The 15349-nt window shown below is 38.3% G+C and overlaps 1 protein-coding gene across 1 annotated transcript; it reads left to right on the forward strand.

The window, feature by feature from the left end:
- Positions 1–348: 348 nt before the first annotated feature.
- Positions 349–14817, forward strand: flii (FLII actin remodeling protein). The gene is made up of 30 exons (XM_058771375.1): positions 349–626; positions 1429–1539; positions 1629–1700; positions 2474–2554; positions 2761–2846; positions 4361–4522; positions 4673–4776; positions 4879–5054; positions 5240–5397; positions 5494–5578; positions 6010–6157; positions 6347–6480; positions 6568–6780; positions 6889–7068; positions 7153–7235; positions 7327–7401; positions 7496–7579; positions 7654–7825; positions 7922–8026; positions 8456–8647; positions 8759–8947; positions 9062–9201; positions 11368–11569; positions 11719–11873; positions 11965–12025; positions 12138–12266; positions 12353–12459; positions 13030–13135; positions 13217–13282; positions 13396–14817. Exons 1-30 carry the CDS (start codon positions 564–566, stop codon positions 13528–13530), a joined length of 3774 nt encoding a protein of 1257 aa, XP_058627358.1. The 5' UTR covers positions 349–563; the 3' UTR covers positions 13531–14817.
- The last annotated feature ends 532 nt before the right edge of the window (positions 14818–15349 follow it).

Below are 15349 nucleotides of genomic sequence, written 5' to 3' on the forward strand. Positions count from 1 at the left end.
TTTTCTATTGTTAGTCATGTGGTAATTATGTTAACATGCAGTATGTGTAGTTAAACATTAGGCATTTACATCTGTAACATGTTGATGAATTTCGTTCCTCCTCTTTTTCTTTTTTTTTTTAAGTTCCTTTGTATAAGTGTGTTTGCTAAATGCATACATGTAATGTAAATATTATATGGACCCAATAGCATAAAATGCTAAAGTACAAAACAACTGGGAATGTCGTGATGGCCCCTGGGATGAGTGGGGCCCATTATGCCAGGAGAGGCAGGCAACCAACCCATCATATTTTTGTCCCAGGTCCTGTCAGTGTGTCTGTGACACTGCAAATGATTCATTAATGAATCAGTTCTGAGTCAACTGCAGCAGGGTGTAGCTTATCACGGGCGGGTTTAACTAACAGTTGTTATTTTATCGAAACAAAAAGAACTTTTTTTGTGAGTGGCTGGTAACGCTGAGCAGTAAGTGGGCTGTACTATGTGAGCAGGGGAGTGTGTTTGCTCCACCAGAAGCCGCTGCCAAACAGAAATAGCCTGCGACTGCTGCCATATCCTGAATTAGACATGGCCGCGACCGGAGTTCTCCCCTTTATCAGGGGAGTAGACCTAAGTGGGAATGACTTTAAGGTAAGAGTTCTGCTTTAATACGTCTATATGTACTGGGTGTTGTAAATAAATCATTCGCTCAAGCGAGGAAAGTGCTGTGGGTTAGTTAGCTTGTCAAAACAGGTTGAGATGGTGAGCTAGCAGTGCTAACTCAGCTAGCTTTGAAGAACGCTGGGCGTTAGCTCGCGACTTGTCAAAATTTGTCGCGGTCAATCAAACTGTGTGACAGCGATGAAATAACTAGAAGTTTGTTAGCGAGTCAGATGTGTTGGTTGGCGCTTTGTAAGGCGTCTGGCCTCGATAAATGAACTGCGCTGCTGACACGGGCTTTCAAAACATTTTGGAGCTTCTTTTAGACTAGAGAGTCCAACATATGCTATCAGTATGTATATGAAAAGTAAGATTTTTAAGTGTGTTAAATGCGAAATTCTTTCACACGAGTTCCTCAAGCAGTATTACACAAGCTCTCAAGTGTGTCAGACCACTTGAGTAAATTTGTACTGATGCTCTGTGAGTCTCTGTCTTATATAATACTTCAGTCATATCTGCTCATCTTGAGAAGACTGTGTGAACAGCATGCATGTTTTCTAGCTCAGGCTCATGTTGTTGCTATAGCAAACACACCCCATAATCTCTTATGTTTTTGAAATGACATCGTTGCACCAGGTTTAGCTTGTTTTAGGTTTAATTTAGGCTTCAGACTGAAGCAAGTAGGACTGTTTGGAAAATGACATCAGTGTGAAAACTGACAGAAACTGACTGGCATGACTCATGATGGTCAGATTTGAGGCTGTAATGCTTGTATCTCTTCTGTTGAACGCAGGGGGGTTATTTTCCTGAGCATGTCAAGTCTATGACCAGTTTGCGATGGCTGAAGCTCAACAGAACGGGGCTTTGCTATCTTCCAGAGGAACTGTCTTCCCTACAGAAACTGGTGATTGTCAATTGCAAAGCTGAGTCACAATTTCATATTTTGCAATTAGACTGTCAATGCTCATTCTTGGGTCTTTTGTGCCAAATCAGGAACATTTGTCCGTGAGTCACAACAGCCTGACCACACTGCATGGAGAGTTGTCAAGTCTTCCCAACCTGAGGGTAATGTGAAATATTTCGTAATACTGTCACATGTTCCTCTGCCTACTTTTCACATAAGTGTGTGTATATATATATATATACTATGTTTATCTTCTGTTATTTCACTTTAATGGCAAAGAAAATTACCTATTCATTATAATATATATGTAACTGTTTACATACACTACCGTTCAAAAGTTTGGGGTCAGAAGTTTTTGTTGTTGTTGTTTTTTTGAAAGAAGTTAATACATTTATTCAGCAAGGATGCATCAAAAGTGCCAGTAAGGACATTTATAACATTACAAAATATTTCTATGATTGTCTTGTTTAATGTTTCAAAGCATTATATTTCAGATAAAAGCTGTTCTTTTGGACTTTCTATTCATCAAAGAATCATGAAAAGTATATCATGGCAAAGTGTTACTACTGATGATAATAAAAAAAAGTTCTTGAGCACTAAATCAACATATTGGAATGATTTCTGAAGGATCATTTGACCCTGAAGACTGGAATAATTTAGAAATTAAATTTTGCAATCACAGAAATAAATCTCAAATTAAAAATATTTCATTTTATAAAATCTAGTTTGTCTAACGTAAAACATTTTAATATTTTTGGTCAAATAAATGTAGCCTTGGTGAGCATAAGACGTCTTTTGAAAATGTTACAAAATCTTACTGACCCCAATTTTTAACCTGTATTTTGAATTAATATAGCATTATTATCCACAATTTTACTGTGTTATTTTCAATGCTCAGACCAGCATTTAATCTGCCCTTGTTGTTTTGCTGTAGGCGGTTGTGGCCAGAGCAAACAACCTGAAGAACTCTGGTGTTCCTGATGATATTTTTCAGCTGGATGATCTTTCTGTGCTGGTATGTAGAGAATTACTTTGTTTATTTCTCTCTTGGGTGGATGAAGTATATATCTCAGTTAAGTGCAAAATTACAGGCATTATTTAATTTTATGTAAACAGGTCTGTGTCTTGATTAGTGAAACTATGTGAATTTGTCATGGATTATGTGCTGTATTATGGTAAAAGATATGTGTGTTTAGATGAATTCTTCCCTCTTCTGTTCAGGATCTGAGCTACAACCAACTAACAGAAATCCCTCGTGATTTGGAGAACTCCAGAAACATGTTGGTCTTAAACCTCAGTCACAATAGGTATGGTTTGTCTGTTTTGTATCCAAGTTCTTGGAAGTGAGGAATAATGATCACTCATGAAAACACGCATTTATTAAAGGTCCCATGGCATGAAAATTTCACTTTATGAGGTTTTTTAACATTAATATGAGTTCTCCTAGCCTGCCTATGGTCCCCCAGTGGCTAGAAATGGCGATAGGTATAAACCGAGCCCTGGGTATCCTGCTTCGCCTTTGAGAAAATGAAAGCTCAGATGGCCCAATCTGGAATCTTCCCTTTATGTCGTCATACGGGGAAAGGTTACCTCCCCTTTGTCTGCTTTGCCCACCCATGAGAAAATGAGCTACTACCGTGCGAGGCCAGCGCAATATATTTTTTTTCCTCGAGAGACATCATGGCTTGCAAACGAGCGAAGCATGATAGTTGCTCAGTGTTTGGATGAACAAATGAACACAAAAGTATTTTTTTAGTTCCTTCATCCGAGCCTATGGCTAGCATTAGCTACATGATAATAACTGTAACAGCATACATAAACAAACCAACTAAAGTACCGTATCCAGACACAATATTTTAAACTAACCATTCGGAGACGTCCTGCTGTAGCCGCTGAGTTGCAACTTCTCCATCCGGATCAGATTCTGGGTCAAACTGAAAAGCTTGAAGGAGTGTGTGTCTACAAGCCGTTGCGATACATCCACCGTCAACATTAGCGCATGGTAGTGCAAGCTGGTTAAGGCCAAACACCCACCCTCCACCTTGCCCCGCCTCTCTCGTCCTTAAAGCTACAGACACAGAAATGGCACGTCCTAAGGAAAGCTCATTGTGGGACTGGCTCATAGTGGCTGAAATTCTGCACCAAGGCTGAATTTCGGGAAACAGACTTCAGATACAGTATTAGGGACCACTTAGGCCTATATAAAAGCATCCAAAAAGCAGCATGTCATGGGACCTTTAAAAAAATAATAAATAAATAAATAAATATTTTGATCTGTTATCATGGTATTTTGGGTGATTTGGGTGGTCTACTCAAAGGATGCATTTTTGTGCCCCATAATAGCTAGCCTGAGTGCTACTGAAGGAATGGAAAGGAACTCAGGGATCTTGAGACATGTTTTTAAAAGTTGAACTATTTTTAACTTCACACACCATCTTAGAAATGCTATGCACATGGCACAAGATGCTGAAAACCCAATGAAGAACCAATGGAGCATCCATCTTTATCAGTGGTTCTCAACCTTTTTACCTCCATGGCCCTCACATTGTCCACAACTGTATTTGAAAGCTCCATGACATTTCTTAAGTGTTTGTGATTTACTGGATAAGAATCAATGATAATGATTTTTGAAAATATTTTTACCCTCAATTTCTACCTGATAAAAAAAAATTTGGAGCTTGACATGACTAAAAACAAATGTGTGTTCAATATAAAAGTGCCAGTGGGATATTTACATTACTTTTCTGCATTCTTTTTTTTTTTGATGATTTCAACTGTGGATTTCTGTGAACTCATCTCTGATGTTTGCTTTTTCTCACAGCATTGATAACATACCAAATCAGCTGTTCATTAACCTCACTGATCTGCTGTACCTGGACCTAAGTGACAATAATTTAGACAGTCTGCCTCCTCAGATGAGACGCTTGGTCCATTTGCAGACTCTCATACTCAATAATAATCTGCTTATGCACGCACAGCTGAGGTAAGACAGATGGTTTTTATGATTTGTTTTATTTCCATTTATGTACACTGCCATACAGGAGAAAGGCTACATTCATTTCAGATGACCTAATTGTGTTATCAGCATTGCCTCTGATAAACTCTGTGCGCTTGTGTGCCTTTGTTGTAACAGGCAGTTACCTGCTATGGTGGCCCTTCAAACCCTTCATTTAAGGAACACTCAGCGTACTCAAAATAATATGCCCACCAGTCTGGAGGGCCTCACCAACCTAGCAGGTAGAGATCCAAATTTACTGTTACTGTGCTCTGTAAAACAATAATCTGTATCAGTAATTGCTGTTGCTCCATGTATAATGAATCTTGTGTGTTTCTGTGTAGACGTGGACCTGTCCTGTAATGATCTGACGCGTGTACCAGAATGCTTGTATTCCCTGACTAATCTCAAACGGCTGAATCTGAGCAGCAATCAGATATCTGAACTGTCACTGTGCATAGATCAGTGGACCAAACTCGAGACGCTCAACCTTTCTAGGAATCAGCTCACATCCCTGCCTGTAAGTCCCTCATTGCCATAAAAAGTAAAACGGAGGAACGTAGCACTTATCAGATGTTGAAAGTGCTTTTGTGCATGTGCAGGAGATTATGCCTTTATAGTATTGTCATTCAGCTTACATTGATATATTTGATGACTTGTTGCTAACCTTGTCTCTTTCTTCCCCCTGATTGATGTGATATGCAGTCTGCCATTTGCAAGCTGTCTAAGCTGAAGAAGCTGTATGTGAACTCAAACAAAATTGATTTTGATGGGCTTCCATCTGGTGTGGGAAAATTGTCCAACCTGGTTGAGTTCATGGCTGCAAATAATAATTTGGAGCTTGTTCCAGAGGGGCTTTGCAGGTGAGAACTGACAGTTTATTGGTAGTTTGACATCATTTATAAAACCAATGTATATAATATTTATAATAATAATATTTGGCTTTTTGATTTGCTCAGGTGTGGAAAATTGAAAAAGCTGGTTTTGAACAAGAACCGGCTTGTGACATTACCAGAGGCCATTCATTTCCTCACTGACCTGGAGGTAAGAAATCTTTATTGCAAAAAGAAAAAAAGATATTGTTCTTCTTCGTATTATTACCTACCGATTGGAGCCAGTAAGATTTTATAAGGTTTAATGTTTATAATGTTACAAAAGATTCCTATTTCATCCTGAACGATCACAGTTTCCACAAAAATATTAAATAGCACAGCTGTTTTCAACATTGATAATAATAAGAAATGTTTCTTGAGCACCAAATCAGCATATTGCAATAATTTATTGCGATCAAATAAATTTAGCCTTGGTGGGCATAAAAGATTTCTTTAAAAGCATTTTAAAACTTTTATAATTAGGTACATAAAAAACATATGCTAACAAATTTAAGAGTAAAGCAACAAACAGTCATGCATATGTTAAAACGGTTAATAAATGCTGATTGAAGTTGTTGTGATGCTGATTTTTTGTTTTTTTAGGTTTTGGATGTCCGTGAGAATCCAAATCTAGTAATGCCCCCTAAACCAGTGGACAGGACAGCTGAGTGGTACAACATAGACTTCTCATTGCAGAACCAACTGCGATTGGCTGGTGCATCGCCAGCCACTGTGGCAGCAGCTGGTGGAGGTACAATATGTCTCTCGCTTCTTCTTTTTTTTTCTTTTTCTTTTTCCTCCCCTCTAAGAGTTGTTGTTGTGGTGGTGAGCACCTACCTAACCCTTATTGGCTCAATTTGCTGAATTTGAAGTAACAAAACTTAAAATATGTCTCTGTAATGCAACTCAAATTGCAACATAATCTTTGTGTGTTATGCAGGAAATAGCCCAAGAGACCATATGGCCAGAAAAATGAGGCTAAGGAGACGCAAGGACTCAGCCCAGGATGATCAGGCTAAACAGGTGCTGAAGGGAATGTCAGATGTGGCTCAGGAGAAGAACAAATCCATTGAGGTAAGGTAACAGCAGAGCTCATGGTGGAACCTTTATAATGGTACATGTCCAAACATTCCTGGTCTCATGTGTCTTACAATCTTTTAGGAGAATGGAGACTTGAAATACTCTGATCTGAAAACCAAACGTTGGGACAAGAACCTGGAGAAACCGCAGCTGGATTACTCTGAGTTCTTCTTGGAGGATGTGGGCCAGATCCCTGGTGTTGTGGTTTGGCAGATTGAAAACTTTATACCCATCCAGGTGGACGAGGCCTTCCATGGGAAGTTCTATGAGGCAGACTGTTACATTGTTCTCAAGGTCAGGCCTGTAATTTTTTGATTTTGATTTTTTTTTTTAAATGTACTGTAATTTACATCCAGTCTGCAACCCTTCTTTCAATGAATGCTTTGCAATGCGTTTCTACAGACGTTCTTAGATGACAATGGAGCCCTGAACTGGCAGATCTTTTACTGGATCGGGCAGGTAGCTACCCTTGATAAGAAAGCCGGCTCTGCCATCCATGCTGTCAATCTCCGTAATTATTTGGGTGCCGAGTGCAGGACTATCAGAGAGGAGATGGGAGACGAGAGTGAAGAATTCACTGCAGTAAGTAAAACAAGCACTATTTTCTACACACAATGATGTATTTCTGCTTTCTCAGCACATATTTGTTCTGTACTGTCATTTTAGGTGTTCAACAATGAGATTTCTTATATTGAGGGTGGAACTTCCAGTGGATTTTACACAGTGGAGGACACTCAATACCCAACCAGGTGCCCCACCAAAAACAACACCCAGGACCGCCTATCCAGTACATACCTGATCTGACTCGCTCTAATCCTGTTTGTTTTGTGTTTTGGGCAGGTTGTACAGGGTTTATGGGAAAAAGAACATCAGATTAGAATCTGTGCCTCTGAAAGCATCCTCACTCGACCCCCGGTGAGCTTAATGTGCTGTTTGCTGTATTATGTATTTTGATGGGAGTGATTTAGTCTGATAATGTTTTTTTTTTTTTTCTCTCTCTGATTTCAAGGTTTGTCTTTTTGTTGGACACTGGTCTTGAAATATTTGTTTGGAGAGGAGGCAATGCAACACTTGGTGGGACTACAAAAGCAAGGTAAGATGCAAACAAATAAGCCGTTTTCACCCAACTTGTGGTTCAGATTTGTAGTAGTGCCTATGTTTTTATAGGTTATTTGCTGAGAAGATCAACAAAAATGAGCGAAAAGGCAAAGCAGAGATTACAACTTTGATGCAGAATCAAGAACCTCCAGAGTTCTGGGGGACTCTTGGGGGACAGCCTGAGGAAATCAAGAAACATGTCCCAGATGGCTTCACCCCTGTTCGACCCAAGCTCTATAAGGTCAGGGAATGGTCTATTATTTGTCGTATATTCCTTTCCAAAACCACTGTGTTGTAAAATATTTTTCCCTTTTTTTTTTTTTTTTTGGTCTGTTAGGTTGGTTTGGGCTTGGGATACCTTGAACTTCCTCAGATCAACTACAAACTCTCTGTGGAGCACAAGGACAAGCTCAAGCTAGATGTGGTTCCAGACCAAAGACTGGTAATGCAGAGTTTAGACTGCTATGATTTGTCATTTCCATAATGATTTTAGCAGCATAAAAATTGAGTAATATGTGCACTACCTTTCAGATTTTGGGGTCGATAAGATTTCTTTAAAAAAAACTAATGAATACTTTCATTTAGCAAGGATACACTGAATTTATCAAAAGTGACACATTTTTGTAACAGTGTCAAAGTTTCTACTGTTTCAAATAAATGCTGTTCTTTTGAACTTTTTCAAACCTGAAAAAAAAATAATTATCTTTGTTTCCACAAAAATATGAATAAAATAAATTTTAAAATGTATTAAAATAGGCAATAGTTCTTTTAAATTGTAATTTCACAATTTTTTTTAAAATCTGTTAATTATTAGTGTTGTACTTTTTAATTTGCCCTGAAAGCACTTAACTGGTGGAATATCTTGTTTTAGGTACAAGGCCTTTTAGACACTAAAGGTGTCTACATCTTAGATTGCTGGTCTGATGTCTTCATTTGGATTGGCCGTAAGTCCCCACGACTTGTGAGGGCAGCTGCATTGAAGCTGGGCCAAGAGGTGTGCAGTATGCTCCATCGGCCAAAACATGCCGTGGTCATCCGTAATCTGGAGGGCACCGAGTGCCAGGTAAAATTTACAAAATAAAAGAATCAAAAAACTCTTTGACCTTTTATTTACGAAACCACATTTTTAAAGTGTGTTCTAATTCCTGTTATATTACCATGTTACACTCAACAGGTCTTCAAATCTAAGTTCAAGAATTGGGATGACGTGTTGAAGGTGGATTATACCAGGAACGCAGAGAGTGTAAAGCAAAAAGAGGGCTTGAGTGGAAAGGTGAAGAAGGATGCAGAGCAGAAGGATCAGATGAAAGCCGACCTAACAGCTCTGTTCCTTCCTAGACAGCCAGCAATGCCTCTCACAGAGGTGAGACCTGAATTAACAGCTCATTAAACAGCCCAAACTTTAATTTTTTTTGCTATAGTCAAATCTGTAGTGTAAAATCCATTGTCTTTTTTGGGTTTGTTGTAACTCTGACAGGCGGAACAGATGATGGAGGAGTGGAACGAGGATTTAGATGGCATGGAGGGATTTGTTCTGGAGGGGAAGAAGTTTGCCCGTTTACCAGAAGAGGAGTTTGGTCACTTTCATACTCAGGATTGCTACGTATTTCTCTGCAGGTTGGTCAGAGGGTTTCACTGAAATTAACTGCAAAAATCCATCAATTCTGAGATGGACAGAATAATGATTGTTAACTAGATGAAATCATTAGACGCCAAAAAAAGACGTAGCACACCCTTTCCATTAAATCTCCTCCTCAGTGTGCTGCCGTCAATTTATGCATGTTAAGCCCTAAACACACTGCACGATTTTCGGTTGTCCCAGACAACAGATGGGCATCGTAAATCATCGGCTCCTAATCGGTGGTCCTGTGTCGTACAGTGAGAGAGGTTCAAAGACGGCCGTATCATGGTCTTGCGATCAAAGATAGCCTATGATACAGTATGATCATCGCACAGTGTGTTTGCTGGTACGATCCACGTTTACTGACCAACCAATAAAAATTGGTTAAAAATCTGCCTGCCCCCCTGCTTACATGATCACGAGTGAACTTAATATTGAGAACGAAAAATGTTTATTTTACTGATCTAGTCTATGAATATTGCGGGAAAAATCACGTATTCAGCAGCATTTATCTCAAAGAACCACTAATCTCTACAACGGTAAAATATTAGGAAGCTAATAACACAGTGGCGCAGCGGACGGGCATGCAGTGCGGGGCACGCAAATAGCAGCACATAAGGATTCACACAGTCACCTCACATTTATTTTTTAATCCATGCAGCAAATGTTTTAAAAATAGCTCGAAAAAAATTGCAAATTACTTTATTGCATTACAGGTGCTTTTAAGGAACTTTTCACTATTAACTTGTATATAAAATGTATAAAACATTGTCATAAATTCGTTGTACTCCCATTTTAAAATACAAATTCATTGTTATAAGCCTACAGGTAGCAAAAAAATAAAAAATAAATAAATAAAAATCGTTTTAGCGTAGCATACAGTGTAGCATGATGTATAGATAAATCATAAGATAGTCTAAAACCCTTAAATTCCTTAAAAAAAAATCTCCCTTTGCTCAGCTGCGCATGCGATCTTGAATCAGATTTTGGCAGTGACATGCAACAAGTTTATCATGTAGGATAAGTGTTTTAATAAAGCTCTCAGGAGATTTCACTCAAAGACCTGCAGCCTTCAACTATTTTAATGGTGAGGCTAGTGCACTAATATGCTTTATAGGCTATTACCAATTTAATATTGTGTTGGAAATTAAAAAGCTTTAATTGCAAGTCATGTCCTTAATGCATAGACTATTTTTGACACGTTTTGTCCGATCCATTGATATGGTTATTATATATGCTATTGCAATTTCGAGAGTAGGCTAAATCTTTCATTTGTGGATGTCACTCCGAATAGGCTACATTTGGTTCTCTTGGCAGCATGATAAACAAAACTTATATTCAAATTCTGAATGGATTATACATGGCATAGAAAGCTCCCTTTATAGCAGTTAAAAAGCTGTCACCCATCTAGTTCATCACGATCTCACAAAGTTAAGTTATAATCAACAAATCTCTCTCTACACTGCGCAGTGAATCTGTTTACATAGTGTTATAAAGAGAAGATTCGCAAGCGTGCAGAACAAAACTCTGGCGATTTGAGTGGTGATTCTAACATAGCCTACATAAGTCACAATATAACATAACACAAAAGGCGACAGACTATCTTTTTAAATATGTTGTAATATAGAACTTGATCAATTTAAGTACTAATACAGGTTGTTATTGTTTTGGTGAATGTCTGTTTCTGAGATCATAAAAAAGTGTGCCCCCCTATGAAAACGAAATGCCCCCCCATTGAAGATTTTCTGGCGACGGCCCTGGTCATAGCATACGAGTCAATAAGGTGTCATTATCATACAGTCTACACACGCGTTGTAGCCAAGTTTATTAGATCCATGTCGCACAGTGTGACATGCAGTGATCTTATAGGATTGCTAAAATCGTGCAGTGTGTTTTGGGCTTTAGATCATTGGTCTCAAACTCAATTTCTGGAGGGCCACAGCTCTGCACGGTTTGGCTCCAGCCCTAATCAAACACTCCCTGATCCAGATAATCGAGGTCTTCAAGATTACTAGAAACTTCCAAGCAGATGCGATTTGGAGCTTATTGTTTCTAAACTCTGCAGAACTGTGGCCCTCCAGGAATTGAGTTTGAGACCGCTGTTTAAATATTTAAAACTTTCATGTTTCAGTAAAATAATGGGATATTTGTGTGTGTTTTAGGTACTGGGTGCCAGTGGAGTATGAGGATGATCAGGAGAAAGACAAAGAGAAAGAGGGAGACAATGAGGACAAACAGCCTGAAGAAGACTTCCAGTGTGTGGTTTACTTCTGGCAGGGCCGTGAGGCCTCCAACATGGGCTGGCTGACCTTCACTTTCAGCCTGCAGAAGAAGTTTGAGAGTTTGTTCCCAGGAAAACTGGAGGTACCACACGTTTGCCTGGTTAATGTACATGTTCTGAAATATGACTTAATTGTGTTCATCCTGTTGCCTTGACTATGTAATCCTCATATGTATCATGAATGTTATGACATTTATTTTAAGAAGACTTCATCATCTCATGTGTATTTCAGGTTGTGAGGATGACCCAGCAGCAGGAGAATCTTAAGTTCTTGTCACATTTCAAGAGGAAGTTCATCATCCACAAAGGCAAGAGGAAGCTAAAAGTGGACAGTGTGCAGCCAAGCTTATACCACATCAGAACAAATGGAAGCGCACTATGCACCAGGTAACTATATGTTATGTCCAGCTAGCATATTTTCATCTGCTATGTCTAAAATAAAAGAATTTACATATGTGGCGTTTCTGTTGTGTTTTAGGACTATTCAGATAGCCACAGATTCCAGTAACCTCAACTCTGAATTCTGCTTCATACTGAAGGTAAACATTAATGTACTTTATACAACCTGTTCATGTGTTATAAATCATCAAATAATTATAAAGGAATAAAGATCCTTTGCAGTGGTTAATAACTCAAACGTTATTTGTGTAGGTGCCATTTGAAAGTACGGACAACCAGGGAATAGTGTACACATGGGTGGGCCGAGCAGCAGACCCAGATGAAGCTAAACTGGCAGAGGACATCATGAACACCATGTTTGATGACACCTACAGCAAGCAGGTTCATACCGTGTTTATGAAAATCAAAACATGCACATTACACCTCGACCCCTTTTTTATTTATTTTTATTTTTCCCTTTTCTTCAGGTGATAAATGAAGGAGAAGAGCCAGAAAATTTCTTCTGGGTTGGCATCGGCTCACAGAAGCCATATGATGAAGATGCGGAGTACATGAAATACGCTAGACTGTTTAGGTGAGTATTTCATTTCAGTTTGATTTATTTAAATTGATTTGTTGTTCAAAAGTTTGGGGTCAGAAATGACTGCCTTTTATTCAGCAAGGAAGGCAGCAAAGGCATTTATAATGTTACAAAAGATTTCTATGACACACAAATGCTGTTCTTTTGAACTTTATCAAAGAATAAAAAAAGTATCTTGGTTTCCACAAAAATATTATTAAGCAGCACAACTGATTTCAGCATTGATTTTAATAAGAAATGTTTTTTGAGCAGCAAATCAGCATATTAAAATGATTTCTGAAGGATCATGTGACAGACTGGAGTAACGATGCTGAAAATAGGAATAAATTACACTTAAAATAGAAATTCAAATAGAAAAAAATATAGATTTTAAATGCTAATGAGATTTAACAATATTATGGCTTTTACTGTATTTTTGATAAAATGTAGCCATTGTGAGCATAAAAACTTTTAGACAGTAGTGTAAATGTACTGGTTTTGTAACTTCTATTTTTTTGTATTTTGTCTCATGTAATACACTCACCATATTTCTGAGGTAATGATAGATTTGTCCTTTTGTCTCAGGTGCTCCAATGAGAAGGGTTACTTTGCTGTATCAGAGAAGTGCTCCGACTTCTGTCAAGATGACCTGGCTGATGACGACATCATGCTTTTGGACAATGGGAAAGAGGTAGAGCTTCATGTTTGCAGTCAAACAGATTCTCTTGGCAGTGACTTCTGTTGCTGAGCTGTCTGTTTGCTTGTTTCGCAGGTTTACATGTGGGTTGGCACACAGACAAGCCAGGTGGAGATTAAACTGAGCTTGAAGGCTTGTCAGGTCGGTGGCAGTTTTATTGTACACCAGCACTTCGTTTTTATCTTCGCACACATACACACTTGCCCTCAGGCCTTTCCTGTGCCTGCTTAACATACGTGTCACCCTTCAATCAGGTCTATATTCAGCACATGAGGTCCAAGGATGCAGAGCACCCCAGAAAACTGCGCCTGGTGCGCAAGGGCAATGAGCCTCACTGTTTCACCCGCTGTTTCCACGCATGGAGCGCCTTCAAGACTGCACCTGCATAAACCAGCCTCACACCTCACACAGTCTGTCTTGACAGTTTTAGCATTAGGGTTCAGAAAACAACACCACTCACAACAGACCATACATTATTAATGTGCACTGCATCACTCTCTTTAAAAAGCTCACATATATATTTGCTAATTGAAGCAATATTATTGAATTTTATATTTAGGTGTAGATTTAAAAATCAAAGGAAGAGTCTAAATGATACAGCACTTGGGTAAGCGTTACCTCAAGAGATCAAATGCTGTATTCCTTAAGGGATGTTTTAAGAAGAACATATCTGTTGAGGGAGAGTCTACATTTTTTTTTTTTTTTTTTTAACCATCTGGCTGCACAAGTGTTGTGAATTGTCATACCTGTTTACATTTTCTACATTTTGCAGCGGTTATTTCAAAGACGACTCCTTATATCATTTGTCTGAGTTACACTTTTCATGTTTTATTCTGTAGATGCATATCACATACTGCCAAAACTTTCAGTTATTGAAAGCACAACACCTATGTTCGTTTCAGATATCACCTAAACAAGATGCTGATTTGGTGCCTCACACCAGAATTATTATTTTTTTTGCCTTTGAATGTTTCTTTCCATTAGCTTGATCTGTTTTACTGCTTCACTTTTGGGATGTTGACTCTGATGCCAATGCTGATGGAATAACGAATTGCACAGTTTTTGTGGGATGTATTTTCAGTTATTTACATGTCCGAATGAGAGTGCTTTTATGCCCTTAAACTGCCCCATACATCTATACCAATGCAGCAGTTAACTGAGTGGAACCCAGTGATTTTAATTAAAAAACGCAATCTGTAACCGGCAATCCAGTGGTAGTAGTACAACAGTGTTACCATGATTTGGTCTTCACGTATCGAGGCTGTTTGAGCTATTTAGCTCACAGTTTCATTAATCACAGATTGTGCTTTTTTTTTTTTTTAAATAAATGAAAAGAGAAAGAAAAAGTTATGGTCCTGTGTATGGACTACTTGATAGTTTTTGGAATTTTGAATATTTGTTGAACTTGGACAGGGAAATTTGTTTAGCCAAGGAAATAAATATTCTTATTTTAATTATGCTAATCAAATCTGTTATGGCTGTCATAAAGGGATTGGTAGAGGTAAAATAGTTTTTTGCAGTTGAAGGTGAGTTGCCCTATTTTGTTTCTTCTTGTCACCGCAGCTTTTTTGTCTGCATATATAAATGTATTTCTATGTGTACAAATATTTTCTGCCACTGATTTCACCTGCAGATGCTCTATTTATGTATTTTGTATTAAATAAAGTTTCATCGCACATCTGTATTACTCTTGTGGAGTATTTGCCAGGGGGGTGGGGGTCTTGCAAGGGTACTTGTGATCTTCCAAGGGTAAATAAAGAACTGGGGCCGGTTGCATAAACCATTTAGACTAGTCTTAAAAAGTTAGTCATCTTTTTTTTTTCTTCAAGACCATAACTTTTTTTTAATTAAGTTATGAAAAGGTAGATTGGTCTTATTTGTATTGGAAGACTGCTTACCCCTTGGTAACTGCTAGTTGGTCAAACTAGTTCTTAAGACATAGTCTTAACATGGTGGCTAAGTTTATGCAGCTGGCCACTGGTTGTTCTATAAGTTTTATAAAGTAGTTTCTTTACTCTCTACTTCAAAAAACTACATCTAAAAACGGTAATATTTTATGTATTTGAGGTCTGAGATGTGGGAACGGTGAAGAGAGCGAGGGCAAATATTTTGCATTTTAGGTCAGCATTGCCGTCTAATCACTTCATCTTTTATAACATGGGATTTTGACCAAATATGTTCAATCTTGATTTTTGTAAAATGTTTGTT

Source organism: Onychostoma macrolepis, chromosome 03 (genome assembly GCF_012432095.1).
Source record: "Onychostoma macrolepis isolate SWU-2019 chromosome 03, ASM1243209v1, whole genome shotgun sequence".
NCBI classification, from domain to species: Eukaryota; Metazoa; Chordata; class Actinopteri; order Cypriniformes; family Cyprinidae; genus Onychostoma; species Onychostoma macrolepis.